The sequence below is a fragment of the Myxocyprinus asiaticus genome, chromosome 18, assembly GCF_019703515.2.
Source record: "Myxocyprinus asiaticus isolate MX2 ecotype Aquarium Trade chromosome 18, UBuf_Myxa_2, whole genome shotgun sequence".
Taxonomy (NCBI): Eukaryota; Metazoa; Chordata; class Actinopteri; order Cypriniformes; family Catostomidae; genus Myxocyprinus; species Myxocyprinus asiaticus.
In genome coordinates, this window is record NC_059361.1 from 21,820,001 (window position 1) to 21,841,212 (window position 21,212).

General features: G+C 36.3%; 1 protein-coding gene across 2 annotated transcripts; it reads right to left on the reverse strand.

The window, feature by feature from the left end:
* Window positions 1–7,158: 7,158 nt before the first annotated feature.
* LOC127455729 (lysM and putative peptidoglycan-binding domain-containing protein 4-like) lies at window positions 7,159–12,980 on the reverse strand. 2 transcript variants are annotated; one of them, XM_051723816.1, is made up of 3 exons: window positions 12,873–12,980; window positions 12,089–12,363; window positions 7,159–8,416 (listed from the first exon to the last, which is right to left on the reverse strand). In XM_051723816.1, exons 2-3 carry the CDS (start codon window positions 12,353–12,355, stop codon window positions 7,844–7,846), a joined length of 840 nt encoding a protein of 279 aa, XP_051579776.1. In that variant the 5' UTR covers window positions 12,356–12,363; window positions 12,873–12,980; the 3' UTR covers window positions 7,159–7,843. The 2 variants fall into 2 exon arrangements, with proteins under 2 accessions (XP_051579776.1, XP_051579775.1); XM_051723815.1 differs by having other exon boundaries at window positions 12,089–12,382; window positions 12,873–12,950.
* Between the last annotated feature and the right edge of the window lie 8,232 nt (window positions 12,981–21,212).

The following is a 21,212-nucleotide window of genomic DNA, read 5'->3' on the forward strand; positions in this document are numbered from 1 at the left end:
AGAAGACAAAGGCAGGCCTAACACAGTCGTAAAACCTAACTCAGGCCCACATACCAAGTCATAAATCTTACTGATAAAAACCGCACCAAAATCAAACAAAGGGAGTCCAAAACAGACTACAAATCCCATGAAGCCTTGCTCACTAAAGGATCGAACTCTCAACTCCTATTGGATGAGGCACACGACAGAATGCACCTCAACCATGACATCATCAGGAGTAGAAATACCTCTGAAATGCTTCCGGGATTTGCTTCCAGCCACTTTGCTCACCGTGCGTAGACGTAGCTCATCGCTGCTCTCAGGTGTAGCCTCGTGGCACAAGGAAGTAATGTCTGACTTGAAACTGTGGCCATACCATCTCCATCTCGCTGGACGAGTTGATATTACTCTGTGTTCCACCGAACACTCTAACGGATCCAAAGGAGACTGCCGAGCAATCCGCATCTTCATCCGTTTGCCTGCAGAAGTGAAGAGATAAAAGATTTCGCTTCCATCTTCAATCAAGTCGACGTCGCTGATTTCTCCACCAGCCCGCTGAGAATCAGCAGCCGTACCACCTGCCGACAGAGCGAGGAAACGGCCTCCCGTCATCACCCGAGCCTCGAGGAACCGAGTCGAAGTTAAAGGATGGATGAACATGCATTCTGCATCCTCATGTGATTCAAGAGGTTTACGTCTGGGCAGAGATAGAATATTATAGTGTGTTATTCTTGTGTATTAACGTTATTGCTTGTACAGTTTACGGACCACGGTCCGCTCATTGCGATTAATACTCAAGGTATTAATTATCACGAATGAGATTTGCTGTGTTGTAGTCCAACCACATTGGACTGTTGTGCATTTCTGCCATCGCGGGTGAGACCGGCAAACTGAGTTTATCCATTAAAGAATCAAAGACTGTGGGACTGTTTACGAGCCGTCCACCACATCTCTGAGTGATAAACTAACAGCTGCTTTCTCTCCCACGATCACGAAACCGGCTTTGGGGCCGTCACTTAATTCTCTCTCTTTCTCGTACTAACCACACACACATTTTTGGCTAGTAGATAGCTTCGTGATAAAGCTCAGCTTTGTCCCTAAGCTATCGTACAAGCGGATACACGCGGTAAACTGGTGGACGCCATTGACTGGTTTCTCTCCGCCCACATTCGCGGCCATATTCTCTGGCCGGAAGTCTCGCGAGCACTGACATCCCGTCAGTATTAGACACAGGTGTGACTCTAGAGTCACGTCCGCCATTTTGTGCGCGTCCCTCCTTACAAACACACACACACGTGTTATAGGATTATTTCGATTTCCATACCTAATTATATCACTGTTTAGTTTGTAGTGTAAGTCAGAAGTTTATTGACTGCATTGTATTAATTATTAATTGATATTACTGCATAAATAAACTTTGTTATATTTCAAAGAGAAGTGTTTTGGTTTGTTTTGCATACACCTGTGTCCAATGCTGACGGGATGTCAGTGCTCGGATTCAAGCCTTCATTCATTGTTTTTTTTTTCTGAAAATTGGTATTCTTCGGATGTCGATTTTCCTAAGAAAACAATCTAATATTGAGACTGTCATACTATCTGGTTATTAGTCCCTGATTCCAGGGTGGTGCCCCGGCAATATTAATCCTTATTAATATTCTATTGATTTTTAATAATTGATAATTATCTTTGATGATTGTTGAATTTGAAGGATAAATAAGCTAGTGTTAATTTTAATTAATGTTTCATCGATGTTAATGATTAGTGATTATCTTTGATAATGGTTGATTAAAAGGATAAAAAAAGCTAACATTGATTCTCATCAATGTTCTATTGATTTTAATAATTAATAATTATCTTTGATAATTATTAATTATTGCTAATAACCAAACCCGCTCCTAAACGTAGTGCACTACATTTACTGGAGCCCCATATGAGGTTTTAATGAGTTAGATTCAATTAATTAATTTAAATATTAATTAATAACTAAAGAAATAATTATCAATTATTTCTGATAGTAACACTGATCTAAACAACCAGTAAAGCCCTACATTAGTCAATAACCATAACCCCAGGGTACATAATGTGATGTGAACCAAAAAAAAAAAAACATGAAAGAAAACTTCGACTTTGAACACACAAAAAATGGAAACACGTGGTGTGGTATGGAAAATTGTGGGCAGAGGCTATTTATTGGTGCCCTATTCTTTTCATTGAGCAATGGGCATAGGTAGATGACTTGGGCTTGGTTTCCTGAAGCACTAAGAAGAACATAAGTAGCATGTGTTCTGTAAATTGTAGGCATACTTATTTCCACAAAAGCCTCGTTATCTAAGAAGTATGTAAAAACATTCACATAGTAGAGATCAGACCATGCTTAAGTCCATTATGTTCAACTTTGTTCCTGAGGATACTGTATACAAAAAGACACAAAATAAATCATATAAATGCATTGAGAGGGTACTGTAAAGCCAATATAGACTACACTATATACAGGAATAAAATGATACTTCTCAGTCTATGCATTCCATGAAATAGCCCTGAATGTACAGTACATAACAGAATTTCATACTTTATGGCAGCAGTTGAGGCATGATTTGTTATTAATAATGATATTAATTTCACAAGAAATGTGTGACCTGCAATAATCACCACACTTCAATAAAAAAATAATGTTACTGAACAAAGGAGATTTGAAATTCCATCTCATTCTCTGTTCTTGCTTATTAGTGTGCCACTTTGACCCAATGGTCAAAACTTTTGCAATTATTATAGGGAAGCATAATGCTTTCATTGCATTAAGATTTACTTATCTTATTATTAAGATACATTACTTCAAAATAGTAATTTGTTTTACGTTGTGCTACGGTCCTTAGCGGGTATAACATGTTGCCAATAACATCAGGGTAATGGGTTTGATTTCTAAAGAACATTGATAGGCTACTGGTATATATATATATATATATATATATATATATATATATATTTATATACACACACACACACACACACACACACTACCGGTCAAAAGTTTTGGAACACTTACTCATTCTTTATTATAATTTTTTTCATATTTTAGAATAATAGTAAAGTCATTAAAACTATGGAATAACATAAATGGAACTATGGGAATTATGTTGTGACTAAACCAAAATAAACCAAAACTGTGTTATACCTTAGCATCTTCAAAATAGTCACCCTTTGCCTAGAATTTGCAGAGATGTACTCTTGACATTTTCTCAACCAACTTCTTGAGGTATCACCCTGGGATGCTTTTTAAACAGTATTGAAGGAGTTCTCATCTATGTTGGGCACTTATTGGCTGCTTTTCTTTATTATTTGGTCCAAGTCATCAATTTCAAAAACTTTTTTTTTTAATTAAATTTTAGATTAATAAGGAAATAAATTAATATGGCGGCACAATTATATTTTTGTCTACAAAACTAATTTCAAACATTTAAGCATACACCTTCAGATCAAAAGATTTTTAAGATCATGACAAACATTTCAGTCAAGTGTTTCAAAAGGTTTGACCGGTAGTGTATATGTACACCGATCAGCCATAACATTAAAATCACCTAGGTGCCCCTCGTGCCGCCAAAACAGCACCAACCCACATCTCAGAATAGCATTCTGCGATGCTATTCTTCTCACCACTATTGTACAGAGCGGTTATCTGAGTTACCGTTGACTTTGTCAGTTCTAACCAGTCTGGCCATTCTCTGCTGACCTCTCTCATCAACAAGGCATTTCCATCCACAGAACTGCCGCTCACTGGATGTTTTTTGTTTTTAGCACCATTCTGAGTAAATTCTAGAGACTGTTGTGTGTGAAAATCCCAGGAGATCAGCAGTTACAAAAATACTCAATCCAGTCTGTCTGGCACCAACAATCATCCATGTGATTATCTAATCAGCCAATCGTGTGGTAGCATTACAGTGCATAAAATCACGCAGATACGAGTCAGGAGCTTCAGTTAATGTTCACATCAACCATCAGAATGGGGAAAAAATTTAATCTCAGTGATTTGGACTGTGGCATGATTGTTTTTGCCAGATGGGAAGCATTTGGTTTATACTTGGAAACACACATGTAGAACACATGTGAAAACACATTCTTGCTCACTAAAACTAATTTTGCACTGTGATGCGCTTGTGTTGCAAAACAGTAAACTAAGGGTGGCAAAAATTTTAACACAACTACAACACAGTTGTCATCGTTTACACAAATTGACTCAAAATTGTTCACACTTCAAATGATGTGATCAAACGAACTGTACAAAACATATGCCAGTTCAAAGTGCACAGGTGTGTTGAATGTTGAGACCAACAATGGATGGAAACAATCTGAGGCAGAGGAGGTAGTGTACGTGCAAGACGTGGTGGATGAGGAGGAAGAGTACGAGGACGAGTAAGAGCAAGATCAAGAACAGTAATTTCATCTGAAAATCAGGCAACTCTGATAAACCATGTTCTTGTTCATGGAATGACAATGAGGAAGCAGGACAAAGAGTACAACCCAATTTGAGCAGATTCTCTGTGGCCACCATTATCAGGACATTCAGAGAAGAGAACAGGTAATTGTTTCTTTTTTACTGTATTTTGGTCATTGAAAGTTGATTGTATACATTTGAAGCAGTACATCACTTTGTCAATAGAAAGGGGACTGGGAAAAAATTTAATCTTTCTTACCATACACCATTTTACGTAAAGAAGTAATGTCCATTACTATTTTTACTGTATGTGTATACGTTTGTAACCCATATACCAGGGAAAATCTCTTAAAGGCAATGGAACTGACAGGTGTGGAGTATTGTCAAAGCTGGATCCAGCACACCAGAGGATTTTTCCCCCATTGCCTGGCAAGGGACAATGTTGCCAGTGATGTGGACGAAGTCCTCTGGCTGGACCCAGCACAGAGACGTGATGCTGAGGCAGAATGAATCTCTCATTGACTTTGCAGTTGCACAACATTTCTGAGTGTTCTGTAATGTATTTTTCAGTTAGTGTTCTTTGTTCTTGGGCTTTTGCTGTTGGACTACTGTATTTTTACAGTATGCAAGTGCTGAATATACAGACATTCAATACTGTATTACTTGCAGTACTTATAGTATACAATATATTCACTGTACTAAGTTGTGATTTCTATACTTTTTTTTTCCTTTCAAAATGCGTTTACTATATATAATATATAAAATAAAATAAAATATGTAACATGCCCTGGATCCTGTGTTCTCCATATTTTTTTATGAAGTGTCTAATGAATGCTCTGTAGTGTTTATTTATTGACTGGCTGTGTGTATGATCTGAAAGCATTGTTTGATTTTGAGCACAGATGTAATGGTTTTGAGGCGATTTTTTGATTTTGCCAGAAGAGTCAGGTGTTTTGTGAATGTAGTTTGAAGATTTGGTTTTGTTTTTAAAGTTGTGAGAAAATAGGTGAAGGTTTCAAGAAATGTCTTAGCAATTGTGAAAAACTGTAATACACTTTTTATGTTATGTTAAACATTATCTTAAATGAAAATAAAAATGATTGTAAGTACGCTCATATCATGCATTAGATAATTCTTACCACTTCCAACGTTACTACCAACACACTTCTTTATGTATAACGTCATTTTTACTTCAAATAAAAAATTTAAAAAAAGATTGCGATTTAATTTTGTGGTTTACGTTTGATTTATTGTGCAGTAAATTAAAGTATTGAGTAGGCTTGGTGTTCTCCTGGTTAAATTCTGGGAGATTACTGGCATTTAATCTATCAGCCACATATGGGCCACATAAGGGCCTTAACAGAACTCCGCCAAACAAGAATTACATATAATGCCCATGTATGGGCCATATATATATATATATATACACACACACACACACACACACACACACACACTACCGTTCAAAAGTTTTGAAACACTTACTCATTCTTGATTATATATATATATATATATATATATATATATATATATATATATATATATATATTTTTTTTTTTTTTTTTTTCACATTTTAGAATGATAGTAAAGTCATCAAAACTATGGAATAACATAAATGGAACTATGGGAATTATGTTGTGACTAAACAAAATCCAAAATAAATCAAAACTGTTATATTTTAGCATCTTCAAAGTAGTCACCTGTAATGGGATTAATGGAAAGGAGGCGGCGAGAACCGGCTTGACAATATAAATAATAGTTTAATAAGAAACTAAACCAAAAAGACAAACACACAGGTTTCGGACAGCTCTCTCTATCTCTGACGCACCGCCCTCACGACCCGGCCCCGCACTCCGCCCTGCCACATCACCCTTGCCTAGAATTTGCAGAAATGTACTCTTGACATTTTCTCAACCAACTTCTTGAGGTATCACCCTGGGATGCTTTTTAAACAGTATTGAAGGAGTTCTATCTATGCTGGGCACTTATTGGCTGCTTTTCTTTATTACTTGGTCCAAGTCATCAATTTCAAAATATTATTATTTATTTTTTTTTTCAATTGTAGTTTTATAATGAAATGTGTGTAAATGTAATATGTTGGCACAATTATATTTTTGTCTAGAAAACTAATTTCAATCATTTAAGCATACACCTTCAGATCAAAAGATTTTTAAGATGATAAACATTTCAGTCAAGTGTTTCAAAACTTTTCACCGGTATTTGTATATGTGTATATATATATATATATATATATATATATATATATATATATATATATATATGATTCTGCATGGTGTAACTAACAAGCATAGCTTTCTATGTCCTGCCAACAAACATTTTTAAACTTAAAAGGCAGACAGGGTATTATTGGTTTGTACAGTTTCCCATCAAAACTACTGTGACTTTATGAACTCAAAATTGTCTTTATCTCATAAATAATAATAAAAAAATCTACCGAGCTACTTTCAAGGACACTAACACAATTCTAGTCATATGGCTATTTCATAGTATACAGTAGAGATTTAAAATCAACTAACACCCAGGTTTCCATTGTGTCCAGAACTCCACCCCATTCCCATGTAGTACAGCTATGTAAAGAAAACCAATACCAAGATTTAAAAGGTATATTCACAATTCATAGGTCAGGATATGTCAACCTGCCTATTGTGTGCAAGAGTTTTGCTGACTTTAATACATTATCTTCCAGCGTGCATTCTAATGTTTATTTCTCTCAGACATTTTAATTTTCTTCAGATATGTTTTTATTGCACTTCAAACAACTGAACAAACAGCGATTTAATACATGTCCATACTTTGGCACTAATGACACCACAGTGTCATTCCACATTTAAAAACAAAAACAAAATGGCATTAGGGTTTTGCTAAATCAATTAAAAATAAATGGATTCAAATTTGAGAGCACAAAATACCCTTCAGTCAAACAATACTACCAATGCAATTATGCATGAATACATTGTGATCAGTGAGCTTTTTCCAAGCAGTGACATACAAAGACAAGACCACAGCAATAAGATCAATTCTATGGAAAAGTAAACAGATGATAAAATGTGTTTTACAGTATAATGACTTTTAAAAGTTTTTGTTTTTCCCACAGTACAATTAAGAAATACTCTGTGATTCTATAACCATTTTCAATAAATGAAATCATAGCACCAATGACCTATTAAATGGTTTCAACCTTCTGAGTGTGGTGCAAGTAGAGTATGCAAACTCATAATATCATTGGGTAAATTGTCTCTTTAACTGTGCTATCACTAAGCAGATGAAATTAAGTAAATTATTATTATAATTTAGGCTTAACAGGCTTGTGGGCTTTGTCAAGTGTATCTGCAAAGTACCAAGGAAAATTACATGCATCAAAACAAATTTAAAAGGCCACACACCATAGGCAGCACCACACATTATTTTACAAAGTTATACCTGCTTTTCCTTAAGGTGGTTGCTGATTATATTCCTATGGTTCACTGTACTGTTTGAGGTAGGCACAGAGATGTTGACCACTCCATTGTCCACTACAGCTTCCCCACTATCTTGAGTTTTAAAATATACCACATAGAATATTGGTAGGACAATACCAATTAGTAACATGGCGACCACAGCATTCCACCATTGGATCCCCCAGTCTGCACCGTAGCTGCGTAAGTGCTGGTTTCTCCATCCCCATCGCCTGGATGCCCCGAAGCTGCCAGAAAATCCCTCTTCTGGAGGGTCTGTGCTTTGGATTAGACGTTCAATGTCACTGTCCACCGCTTTAAGAAAGTCAGTGTACTCCTGCACCTGAGGTCTGCCCGAGACGCTTGTTTCAACACTGTCCGGCTGCTGATTGGGTGGTGATACTGCATCAGAAGAGGGTCTTTGCTGGGGGTTCCTGAGCTCAGAGTTGGCTTCTGTTAGAAGGCCATGCTTCTTAACAGGGATTTTGATGGACTTCAGTGCATACATGTCCTGCTCTTGAAAAAGGTTGTTCACTCTCTTTATGTCAGCCACCTTGAAACAGTAGAGTAGGATTATTTTTAAGTGTGTAATTTCTTTGCCATTAGCAGCACCAAACGGAATTGCAAAAATAATGAAATATTTTCAAACATGTTTCCCGAGGACTCCCCCCCCATAAACCATTGGGCGGAGAAAGTGATAATCACAAACTCATGGCCATTGGTTGCCAATGTTGCTGTGTTGTGCTGGTCATGATGCTCAAACAAACAAAGAAATGTTTTGGTAGTGCCCCAGAGCCACATTAGTTGTGTCTCATTTGGAAGGATGTGTGCTCCAGAGGTCGCATTTGTCGGCCGTATATGTCACAGAGGCTGTCTCGTTTCAGAAAAGCAAGTAGGACACTCCGAATGCAGCCTTCTTTCACAGGAATTCAGAGGATGCAAGAGGTGTATACTTCGTTGGCACTCAACAACAAACAATTCTTTACTTCAATGAAAACGTACATAATTTATCTGGAAAAAATGATGCTGATTTACCCAAAAATATGATATTCAAATGTAAGTAATGTTAATTCCCAAGTTGAAGTACCTCAGTAGATGGGATTAAAATATATCAAATGTAAAATTATAACAATTTATAATGTAAAATAAAGTATTATAAACTATATATAAAATTACGTCCGCAAAATCCATTTTCTTTTCTCTCTACATCGTTATAACTCTCCTAAAGTTTACCTCAGAGATTCCCTTCTCACTCAGAGCACTTGTGCAGGTTGGGAGCGATGCGTGCTGTCATAGCAACCATGACATGTTAATTTTCCTTCTAGGGCCGTCTCATTTAAATGAAAAGATTTTATTTGAGGATGCTCAGTATACCGCTGCCTTCAGAGGACTCATCCTACCTTGCAGACAGCCTTCAAAACAAGACACAGCCAGTGTTTACACTTTTCAGAAGAACTGACCAATGAATGGATTACTTATAGTCATCTCTGCATATTAAGCTGGGATTGGAGAGAAAGGAGTAAACCTACTTTGTTATAGAACTTTTCAGCTGTGACATCATTTTGTAGGAGAATCCGGAAGTCCAATTCGCCATGGATTCCCTCGGGTTTTTATAATGGGGTTTTTGAACTTATGAGTAAAATAAAGTCTGTGGTAAACATTATTTGACGATACATGGACGTTTTGTTCTACAACATAAATTACACACAGAGGTCGACCGATAGTGGATTTTACCAATACTGATAATGAAGTTGGGTAGTACCTGCCGATAATCAACCGATAGTTTTTAAAATTGATACTGAATGAAAATATAACACTCAAAGTAAAATAGTGCTGAACTTTATTACAAAAATAAACAGTACTGACGGAACCATGTAAATGTATTGCACTTTTTTAAATGAAATAAATATAAATATTAATATATATGAACTAATACTCGAATTTTAAAGTCAGCTGATTTTTAAATTATTTTGTTTCCTTAGTCCACAAGAGGGTGCAATAAATACATAAACCATTCAGCACAGTTATAAAGTAATGTTAAATAGAACATAGCTATCCTGGCTGTTAAAAAAAAAAAAAAAAAAAAAAAAAAAGAGCATTTCATTTTCAACTAATGTGCATAAAATAAATAAATAAAAAGTTTTAGTCTGTCCATATTCACAAATGTTAATTCAAAAGTAAAATGACGGAGGGAAATGCTTCAATAGTTCACATGGTGTTAAACTTGCACTGATTTCTACTACTCCAGACTCAAGCTTCATAATAATAGCGAAATACTACACTGTTTTTTTATTCACAGCTGTATGTAGAGTAGCAATATTCACAGATAGGAGAGGTATTTGGCTGAACTCAGTGGTGAAACGGCTCAGACTATGAGCCCAGGCCAGAGGCTGTTCAAACAGACGGAACACAACAGACTGGAACCGAACGCGAGGATCGAGACACACATTTCCAAATTGAACATCTTTCCTGACAAAGCATTTAAACAACTCATTGCTTAATCTGAGAAATGCTTATAAAAGAGCAAGACGCAATGGCCAAAAACTTCCACCAACTATAAGGGACTATTTGTTGTGCTGTGTCTAGCCTTTTTTAGTGCAAGAATGTGATCGATCTGAAGTCATCGTATTACAGTGAGGATAATTTTTTTTTTTTTATTGAAATCAAATGTGTTTCTGATTTGTTTATACGTTTCTCTCGGCTGCATGAAGATAGTAATTTGCTTTCTCACGTCACTTAAATATGAAACTTAGCTGGCTAACGAATGCATAAACGTGGCAAGCTGGATATAAACTAAAGCAAATAGATGGTAAAAATCCTGACATTTAAACATTTGGGTAGGACTTGCTTGCATTTTTGTCACATTGTTCTAACCGCTTGAGGTTAGCTTTAATGTTAGCGTCCTCTCAGTCTTGTCGGCAAACATACTGCTGTTTTCTACTAATGCAGCATCTAGTCAACAAACTAATTACTTTATAATGATATGACAATGTGTACTGTAGTGTACTGTATACATACCTTTTCGTTGTTGATGTTCTAAATCCACATCTGAAGCTGTCCGCTCCATGCAGAGTGTAGTCCCACGTGTCAAAACAAACCCCACAAGGCATCAGTGAAGTGATAGTTTTTTATTTTGCCTCTAGAGGCCACTCTCATACTGTATAATAGACCCTTCTCAGATGCTCCAGCACCAGATGCAACGGGGAAAAACTATCGGTGTGGATTTTTGCCATTAACCGATAGTTCTAGAAATCTGTTATCGGTGCCGATTAATCGGCAAAACCGATATACCGGTCGACCTCTAACACACAGTCATACCTCAAACATGAATTTTGACATTTTTTTAAAAAAAAAGTATGCAATTCAATACGGCTTCAAAATTCATGTTTGAGGTATAACTGTGTGTAAGTTATGTTGCAGAATAAAATGTCCACGTATAGTCAAGTAATGTTTACAACAGACCTTATTTTACTCATAAGTTCCAAAATCCCATTATAAAAGCCCATAGGAAAATCCAGAGGAACTCTCTTCCAGGTTTTTGGACTACAACCTGAACAGCTCTGAAATAATATCTTTAAAAATATGATCTGTTCTATCCCATTTAGTTGTGCTTCATCTATATGCTTTTTTAAACAGAATAAAGCATCCTGTGTGTATATCATCTAATCCTCGCCATACAGTGTTAGGCATTGTTGCTGCCGTGGACTGAAAGTCATTGTCTACAATGTTGACTCAAATTAACTGTACCGCCCTTGCAAAATGCCACTGTAACTTTATCAAAAATAATGAATGAGGCATCATTTTGACACGTTTACAAATAATTGCTACTGGATTTCAATGTAATACGTTTTGAATTATTAGTGTATTAGGGTATTCGTGCCCGTCCCTACTGTATAAACAACTTTAAACAATGTAACATTAATGTTATGTTATTACTTAAAGGGATAGTTCACCCAAAAATGAAAATTATGTCTTTTATTACTCACCCTCATGTTGTTCCAAACCTGAATTACTTTTCTTCCATGGAACTCAAAAGGAGATAATAGGCATTATGTTTTCCTCAGTCACCATCCACTTTCATTGCATGAAAAAAAAAAAATGCAATGCAAGTAAATGGTGACTATGCCTTCACCATTCCACGGAAAAAAAAAAAAAAGTGGACGAATAAATCATGACATAATATTCATTTTTGGGTGAACTAACCCTTTAACATTACACAGGATACCTTGCATCCATATTGTAGGGCCAGTTTGTTGAGATTGTCCTCATGGGAGATATCTCTTTCCAGCAAGAACACTTCTCCCACTCTTTCTCTCTCCTGTGACTCCTGTGAGGATGACTCTCTGCTCCGTGGCCAAAGCTCCATGACATTCTCAGATGACACGTCTAGTTCTTCTGGTCTTTGTCTAAACATGTAAACTTGACCATCTGCACTGGCATGTACATCCACAGGAGCCTGAAAGGCCCGTGGAAGAGGTTCTCCACGTCTCATCACTGCAACTAGAAAGTAAATATGGTCCTACAGTTTACATAATAAAAGAGAAACACTGAATAACCCTTGAAGAGAAACAGAATAGACTAATCTGTAGTTCAAGCAGATTATATTTCCTACTTCGTAATAAAAAGTTGTGAAAAACATATTGCGGAAAGGAAACAACACGAAATAATTAATCATTGTTACGGAGTAGCCTATTTGTTTATGACATTGTGGTGACTCAGTGGTACTACTTGTACCTGACAAAAATCATAACTGATTGTGTGACTCCGAATAAACAGCGGATCAGGCCAAAGCATCGTTACACGAACTGACATTGACTTAAGATGAGAAATTGTACACAACGCAACCCAAAAACCAACAAAACACACCTTACATGTGTAAAAATAAATGTAGTGTGTTTACTGTAAACACAAGTCGGTTAATTATAAAGTTCCACTTAAATTATCAGCAACAAAGTTAAAACTTTTTAATAATATGCCCAATTATTCATATGAAACTAGTTCACACTTACCTTTTTAGACCAAATCAGCAACATCGCGCCGACACAAATGTCTTAGGAACTTCACACCGCAACCGAGCATGCTAGCGTTAGCGAAAAGCACTCTATAGATTGACAGACGTTCCAGCCAATCAGCTCGCAGAAGAAGGAGGGTCTACTACAGGACTGTCTATCATGGAAAGCGTTGTTTAAATAGTCAAAACTTTAGCGGTTGCGCGCGCTGCTTAAGTAATGTAAGATGAATTTATTTAGAAAGCACACAGTCTGATGTAAGGTGTCCAATTAAAACGGTAGAGTGCAATGGTGGCTTATGGAGTCTTAGAAGTGTAAAGTTTCTCCCAATGTTAAGTGTGGTTGAAAACACGGGCGTCTCTGAAGACGTGTCAAGGCAGGATGTAGTAATCCACTGAAGATGAGATCCAGGTGTAATCCATTGTTGCGAAACAGTCGTGCCTGTCATTTTAGAATAGGTCAGCATATTTTGTTTTATTTTTTATTTCATATTACAATATAAATATGACATCATTGTAGAATAAAATGAGATCTCCTTCAAAAAGCTTTTCGAATTATTTTCTTTTTGTTTGTTTGTCTGCCTGTATTTCTGTCTGGCTGTCTGTCTTTCTGTCTGTCTGTCCTTCTGACATTCTGTCTGTATGTCTGTCTGTCTTTCTTTCTGACATTTCTTTCTGCCTGTCTTTCTATCTGTCTGTCTTTCTGTATGACATTTCTTTGTTTCTTTTTCTTTCTTTCTGACATTATTTCTGTCTGTCTTTTTTTCTGCTTGTCTGTCTTTCTGTATGTCATTTCTTTCTTTCTTTCTTTCTTTCTGTCCACAAAGAAAAACAAATAAAAAAGCTAAATAAAAATGCTAAACCTAAATAATAATAATTTAAAAAAAAACAACTAAATAAATGAATAATAATAAAAAAAAAAAAACTGAAAAAAATAAAAAAAAAATAATGTAATTTCTATTAATCTTATGAAGTTGTGGCAAGTGCCAGACAAAGTCTTATGCAAGAAAATAAAGGCACAGAAATCTGTGATCTGCCTCTCCAAATCAGCCGCAGTCTCTGATTTCCACTATGATTGAATGAAATCATAAAATAATAATACTCAGCATCTATAGATCACCCTCATGTCAATACAAGTCATCTCTTTTTAGGCTAAAAACCTGGCATAAATGTGCTGGGAACTGTTTCTAGGACATCCTTTCTGTCAGCCTGATTTTAAAAGGGTGGTACTTTTCAGTTTGACCTGAAGGTGGCGGTATATATCTTCAGTAGTTTTAAACCAGTTTGGTCAAGGATGGTTCAAACAGTAAAGCATTTTAAACCTTACAGTGCCAAAGTTTCATGTATATTCAGTATTAATTATTTTAGCATCAGAGGAACTTTCAAATGATTGCTTGGTCCAAGAGTCAATTGCCATGCCAGAGCTGTGTCAGAGCACACAGTACTATTGAGGTGCTTGTGATGTGTTTTAGGTCATCTTAGTCACTCCTGCTAAAGCACAGGTCAGTACTCTGGCTTAGCAGTTCATAATGGAGGACATTAGCATGCCGGAGTTGATATATATATATATATATATATATATATATATATATATATATATATATATCATCTTCTTTAAAAGGATAGTTCCTCCCAAAATGAAAATTCTCTCATCATTTACTCACCCTCATGCCATCCCAGATGTTTATGACTTACTTTCTTCTGCAGAACACAAATGAAGATTTTAGAAAATTATCTCAGCTCTCTAGGTCCATACAATGCAAGTGAATGTTGACCAGAACTTTGAAGCTCCAAAAAGCACAAAAAGGCAGAATAAAATAATCCATAAGACTCTAGTGGTTAAATCCATATCTTCAGATACAATAAACAGATCAATATTTAAGTATTTTTTTATTACAAATCTCCACATTCACTTTCAGATGTGAAAATGAAATTAAACAAGCTTTCAGATGTAAATGTGAAAGTGGAGATTTATAGTAATAAAGGACTTAAATATTGATCGGTTTCTCACCCACACTAATTATATCACTTCAGAAGACATTGATTTAACAAGGAGTTGTATGGATTACTTTTATGCTGTTTTTAACTGCTTTTTGGAGCTTCAAATTTGTGACACACATTCATATGGCCTTACAGAGCTGAAATACTCTTATGAATCTTTGTTTGTGATCTGCAGATGAAAGTCATACATATCTGGGATGGCATGAGGTTAAGTAAATAATGTAAGAATTTTCATTTTTGGATGAGGTATTCCTTTAAGTTTCAAAAATGGTTAAATGATTTAGAAATGTGTGAATAAATTAATTTACCCCACATGTTTTGAAGAATCTTGAGGCGTCTTCTCTCAGCAGCACAGTAAGTGCACGAAGCACAGTGATTTGACTTGTGTGGACACTATGTTGATCCTGAAAGTACATTTTTTATCTAGTTTTAAATGTTGAATATGTTGAATGTGTTATTCAGCCTAAATATTATGTATTATCTAAAACCCTTCAGTTCCCAACCCAAATTCATAGCTTTTGTAACCTTCACAATAGTCTGAACAGGTAAGCTTATGCCCAGATGGAATCTGTAGACATTTTTAGCTCTTTCCAAGCAGATCTTTTGGGAAAATCTGCAGAATTTTGTGGATTGGATTTAAACATGGTAAAATGTGTTAAATGAACCTGAGAGTACTGTACTCTTAATGGTTGCTAAAAGCGTTACACAGTTCGCCAAACTATTTCACAAACAACATGCAGTGATGGGGAATTTGTAGAACAATTAAGAAATGAGAAATGTTTTCTGCGCACACAGATTTTGTCTGGCCTTATAACATAAACATATTCTGTCATAACATGTGAATACAACTTTTCAGTACACTCACAATTAAAGGGATAGTTTACCAAAAATGAAAATTCTCTCATCATTTACTCACCCTCATGCCATCCCTGATGTGTGACTTCCTTCTGCTGAACACAAACAAAGATTTTTAGAAGAATATCTCAGCTCTGTAGGTTAATTCAATGCAAGTGAATGGGAACCAAAACCTAAGCTCCAAAAAGCACAGAAAGTCAACATAAAAGTACTCCAGTAGTTAAATCTATATCTTTTGAAGTGATCCAGTTGGTTTTATTGTAGGTGAGAACAGACCAAAATATAATGCATTTTTCACTATAAACATCCTTGGCTATCATGATTTCAAGCTCGATTACACTTCCTATAGCGCCATCTAGCGCTGTATGAATCCATTAACCACCAGGAAGTGTAATCGAGCTTGAAATAACAATTGTGCTTAGAGATTGCAATGGCAAAATGCACAGTGAAAAAGGGGTTTTATTTTGGTCTGTTCTCACCCAAAACCAACTGGATCACCTCAGAAGACATTGATTAAACCACTCGAGTTGAATGGATTACTTTTATCAACTATCATTTACTTGAATTGAATGGACCAACAGAGCTGAAATATTCTTCTAAAAATCTTCATTTGTGTTCTGCAGAAGAAAGTAAGTCTGGGATGGCATGAGGATCAGTAAATTAGAGGTTTTATTTTTGAGTGAACTATCCCTTTAAGTTTGGAGCAGGCTCAAATTATTCATATTAGTTGAACCACAGACAATATTAAACAACTAAGACCATAATAATAACTTTAAGTAACGGACCAAGAGAATCTCAGCAAGTTCACCAGAAGTCATCAGACTGACTCCAATGCCTTCTGACGATATAAAGTCATCAGCGAAGACTGTGCCGATCAAGTTCTGCATACGTGTGTTTGGTAGATTCTGGTTTGTAAAGCGCTACTCAGCAAACACCTGAAACAGAGAGATAAGAAAGGCTAGTTACGTTCACAATGGATTTCAAGACATCCCTACAAATTATCAAACTTGTGCATGTACATAACAGTTTATGTTGCCCATTTAGATCAAATAAAGAAATATGGCTATTTTACAGTCAACACACACACACACACACACACACACACACACACACACACACACTTGTTACTTACTTCGGAAACTTGTACCATGCGAACAACAAAATACATCCACCTTGTTCAAACTAGGGTGGGGAAATAGTCCAAACAAGTCTTTTAAGCTCTCAATATTCTTTAGAATGGGGAGAAAAACGAATAGCATATAAGTCTATCAGTTAAATTACACAACAGTAACATTAAAAAAAAAAAAAAAAAAAAAAAACTTAATTTAATCTAAAGAATCACAGGCTGACTCCACTAAACAAAAATTCCTCAATGTTAAAATGCTTGTAAAATGTAGAAATTGTACCACCGAGGTGCTGCTTAAGTTAAGCACACGCTGCTTCTTTTAAAATACTATCCAGTAGATGGACAAAATGCTCTTTAGATAACTGTCGCTGTTCATTTTGTATTCTACGTATACTAAAATATCACAATTAAACTGAAGTTAAACTAAGAGGTTATTTCAGTTACCTAAACCAGCAACTTGCTGTATGTCTCCTTCTAACATTAAAGGTGCAGTATGTAAGATTCAGAAACCCTTGTTATTAATGACACCTGTGGCCGTTAAGTGAACTGCAGCCAGCTACCTGTTGCTCGTGCTCGCGCTTATGCACACACTCCATAGGGATGTGAGCAAGACAGCATCGGCCAAAACAATGACGTAACGTACAAAGAGACAAGGTGATTCACCGACATCATGCTGACAGATGATGTAGCATAATTAAAATTACACAGTTATGATTGTTTTACTACAAACTTTGAGACTGCATATTATATTTGACTCTCCAGTGCTGGAATAGGGCTAAAACAAAGTGTGGATATAGGTCTGACTATGCAAGACTTTTTAATTTAACTCTATGGTTTTACACAGGTTTTTATAACATGAAATGCACTTATTTAACAATAAAATCTTTAAATGAATACAAATGTAGTGATAAAGTGAAAGTCAATATCTGATAAAATTTAGTTTTTAACTGTCTCATAGGATAGTCAGTACCTGTGTTTATTCAGTTTATGTATGTAAAGTAGTGGTTAAGTTATGCAAAATGACAAAATATTTCTTTCTTTAGTCATATATTTTCTTGCAATTATACATTTTTAAATGTATTATTAACAGTATTTTTATGTATTTGACAGTGATATATTGCCATAACAAAAGCTATTTGTTTGTGAAATGAGAAAAAATTATGCTACTTTTGTCAATAAAAAATACTTTATTTTTACGGTTAGTTTTGCTTAAACTGTCATTTAAAAGCTGTTAATAAAACATATTTTTTGTAATCCATTTATACAGATTTTTTTTTGTTAAATCACGTGACACATTTCGATAAACAGTTTATTCTTGTAATTTTAATACAATTTTCCTGTCAGTTTGAAAAACAGGGAAAAATTACAATGTATTGGTAAAAACTGTAAAAATAAAATAAAAAATCCATACATCCATAACCGTCATCTGGTACATACTACATTTTGGAAGTGGCACAATAAAGTATTATGCCAACATGTGACACCACCAACACTGAGCGAATGGTCAGAATCTCAATTCATTTTTTTGAATTCAATGTTTTACAATTCAGTTCACACATTACTTTTGTAGCATGATCATTGTTATCATCATTTAAAGGAATAGTCCACCCAAAAATGAAAATTCTCTCATTGTTCACTTACCCTGATGCCATCCCAGATGTGTATGACTGTCTTTCTTCAGCAGAACACAACTGAAGATATTTAGAAAAAGATAAAGCTCAGTCAAGTCCTTGTAATGGAAGTACACAGGTGCCAACATTTTGACAGTTCAAAAGTCACATTTAGGCAGCATAAAAGTAATCCATGCGACTCCAGTTGATCAATGAATGTCTTCTGAAGCAAATCGATAGGTTTATTTAAGAAACAAGTCTATAATTAAACGTTTTTAACTTTAAATCGACACTTCCATCAAGGGCTCTGACACTGTTTGAAATGACTCTCGCGTGAGGTTCGTTCTTCTGTTGTAAATCAGCGCCGCTGCCGAATTCTCACGTGAACTTGCCGATGTGCTTATGTCACGCTTCGCGTCAGCTGCTGGCAGGAAGCGCTTTTAAAAAGTTAATAACGTTTTAATTATTGATTTATTTTTTACACAAACGTATTTATTTGTTTCAGAAGACATTCATTGATCGACAGGAGTCGTGTGGATTACTTTTGTGCCGCCTAAATATGATTTTGGACCATCAAACAGCCAGCAGCATCATGGCACTCATTGTATGGACAAACAGAGCTGAAATGTGCTTATAAAAATCTTCATTTTGGTACTGCTGAAAAAGGAAATACATACACATCTGGGATGGGTTAAAGGTGAGTAAATCAGGAAAGAATTCTCATTTTTGGGTGAACTAATCCTTTAATGTCTACAGCACCTTACCAGAAAAATACAATTGTAACGAAGTTAAAAAGCAATAGCTAGAACAATAAGATAAAATGAGATAACATTAAATTATTTTTACCTCATAAGGACAACAGTGCTTTGAGTTCATACTTGCAATCTTTTAATGAACTGAAACTTTTTTAATATGATCAGGTATTTTAGTAATTATACTAAATGGTGACTACTGCATGTCACCATCACTGCTGAAAGCCAATGTCGACAGAATACAGTATGCCATTCATGTACAACAGTTAACCTTCCACGATCTAGGCATTCTCAGTGGCAGATTACACAGACGACATGATCTGATGAGCATACAAGCTGTTATCTGGGTCAACGCTGGTCTACAATTTTATGCCCTGAAAGATCCATCATATTTGTATTGTTCCCCTCCACGGAGCTTATTGACCTTCATGCCTTAGCAAAACCAAACTGTCGCCAAATTTCGTTTGACATTTCAGCTCATGTATCCTAGCATGTACAGTGCATCCGGAAAGTATTCACAGCGCTTCACTTTTTGCACATTTTGTTATGTTACAGCCTTATTCCAAAATGGATTAAATTCATTATTTTCCTCAAATTCTACAAACAATACCCCATAATGACAACGTGAAAGAAGTTTGAAATCTTTGCAAATTTATTTAAAAAAAAACAACAACAACAACAAAAAAAATGTACATAAGTATTCACAGCCTTTGCTCAATACTTTGTTGAAGCACCTTTGGCACCAATTACAGCCTCAAGTCTGTTGAGTATGATGCTACATGCTTGGCACACCTATTTTTGGGCAGTTTCTCCCATTCTTCTTTGCAGGACCTCTCAAGCTCCATCAGGTTGGATTGTGAGCGTCGGTGCACAGCCATTTTCAGATCTCTCCAGAGAGGTTCGATTGGGTTCAAGTCCGGACTTTGGCTGGGCCACTCAAGGACATTCACAGAGTTGTCCTGTAGCCACTCCTTTGTTATCTTGGCTGTGTGCTTAGGGTCGTTGTCCTGTTGGAAGATGAACCTTCACCCCAGTCTGAGGTCCAGAGCGCTCTGGAGCAGGTTTTCATCAAGGATGTCTCTGTACATTGCTGCATTCATCTTTCCCTTGATCCTGACTAGTCTCCCAGTTCCTGCCACTGAAAAACATACCCACAGCATGATGCTGCCACCACCATGCTTCACTGTAGGGATGGTATTGTGCCAGGTGATGAGCAGTGCCTGGTTTCCTCCAGACATGACACTTGCCATTCAGGCCAAAGAGTTCAATCTTTGTTTCTCATGGTCTGAGAGTCCTTCAGGTGCCTTTTGGCAAACTCCAGGCGGGCGGTCATGTGCCTTTTACTGAGGAGTGGCTTCCGTCTGGCCACTCTACCATACAGGCCTGATTGGTGGAGTGCTGCACGGATGGTTTTTCTTCTGGAAGGTTCTCCTCTCTCCACAGAGAAACACTGGAGCTCTGTCAGAGTGACCATCGGGTTCTTGGTCACATCCCTGACTAAGGCCCTTCTCCCCCGATTGCTCAGTTTGGCTGGGCGGCCAGCTCTAGGAAGAGTCCTAGTGGTTCCAAACTTCTTCCATTTATGGATAATGGAGGACACTGTGCTCATTGGGACCTTCAATGCTGCAGAAATTTTTCTGTACCCTTCTCCAGATCTGTGCCTCGATACAATCCTGTCACGGAGGTCTACAGACAATTCCTTGGACTTCATGGCTTGGTTTGTGCTCTGAAATGCACTGTTAACTGTGGGACCTTATATAGACAAGTGTGTGCCTTACCAAATCATGTCCAATCAACTGAATTTACCACAGGTGGACTCCAATCAAGTTGTAGAAACATCTCAAGGATGATCAGTGGAAACAGGATGCACCTGAGCTCAATTATGAGTGTCATGGCAAAGGCTGTGAATACTTATGCACATGTGATTTTTTTTTTTTTTTTGTTAGTTTTTTTTTTTTTTATAAATTTGCAAAGATTTCAAACAAACTTCTTTCACG

Coding starts and splice junctions, on each gene's coding strand:
- LOC127455729 (XM_051723815.1), bottom strand. CDS start 12,896: ATGTTGCTGATTTGGTCTAAAAAG. Junction 12,383..12,872: donor TGCTGATTTGGTCTAAAAAG/GTAAGTGTGAAC, acceptor TGTAAACTGTAG/GACCATATTTACTTTCTAGT. Junction 8,417..12,088: donor CCCTACAATATGGATGCAAG/GTATCCTGTGTA, acceptor TACTGTTTCAAG/GTGGCTGACATAAAGAGAGT.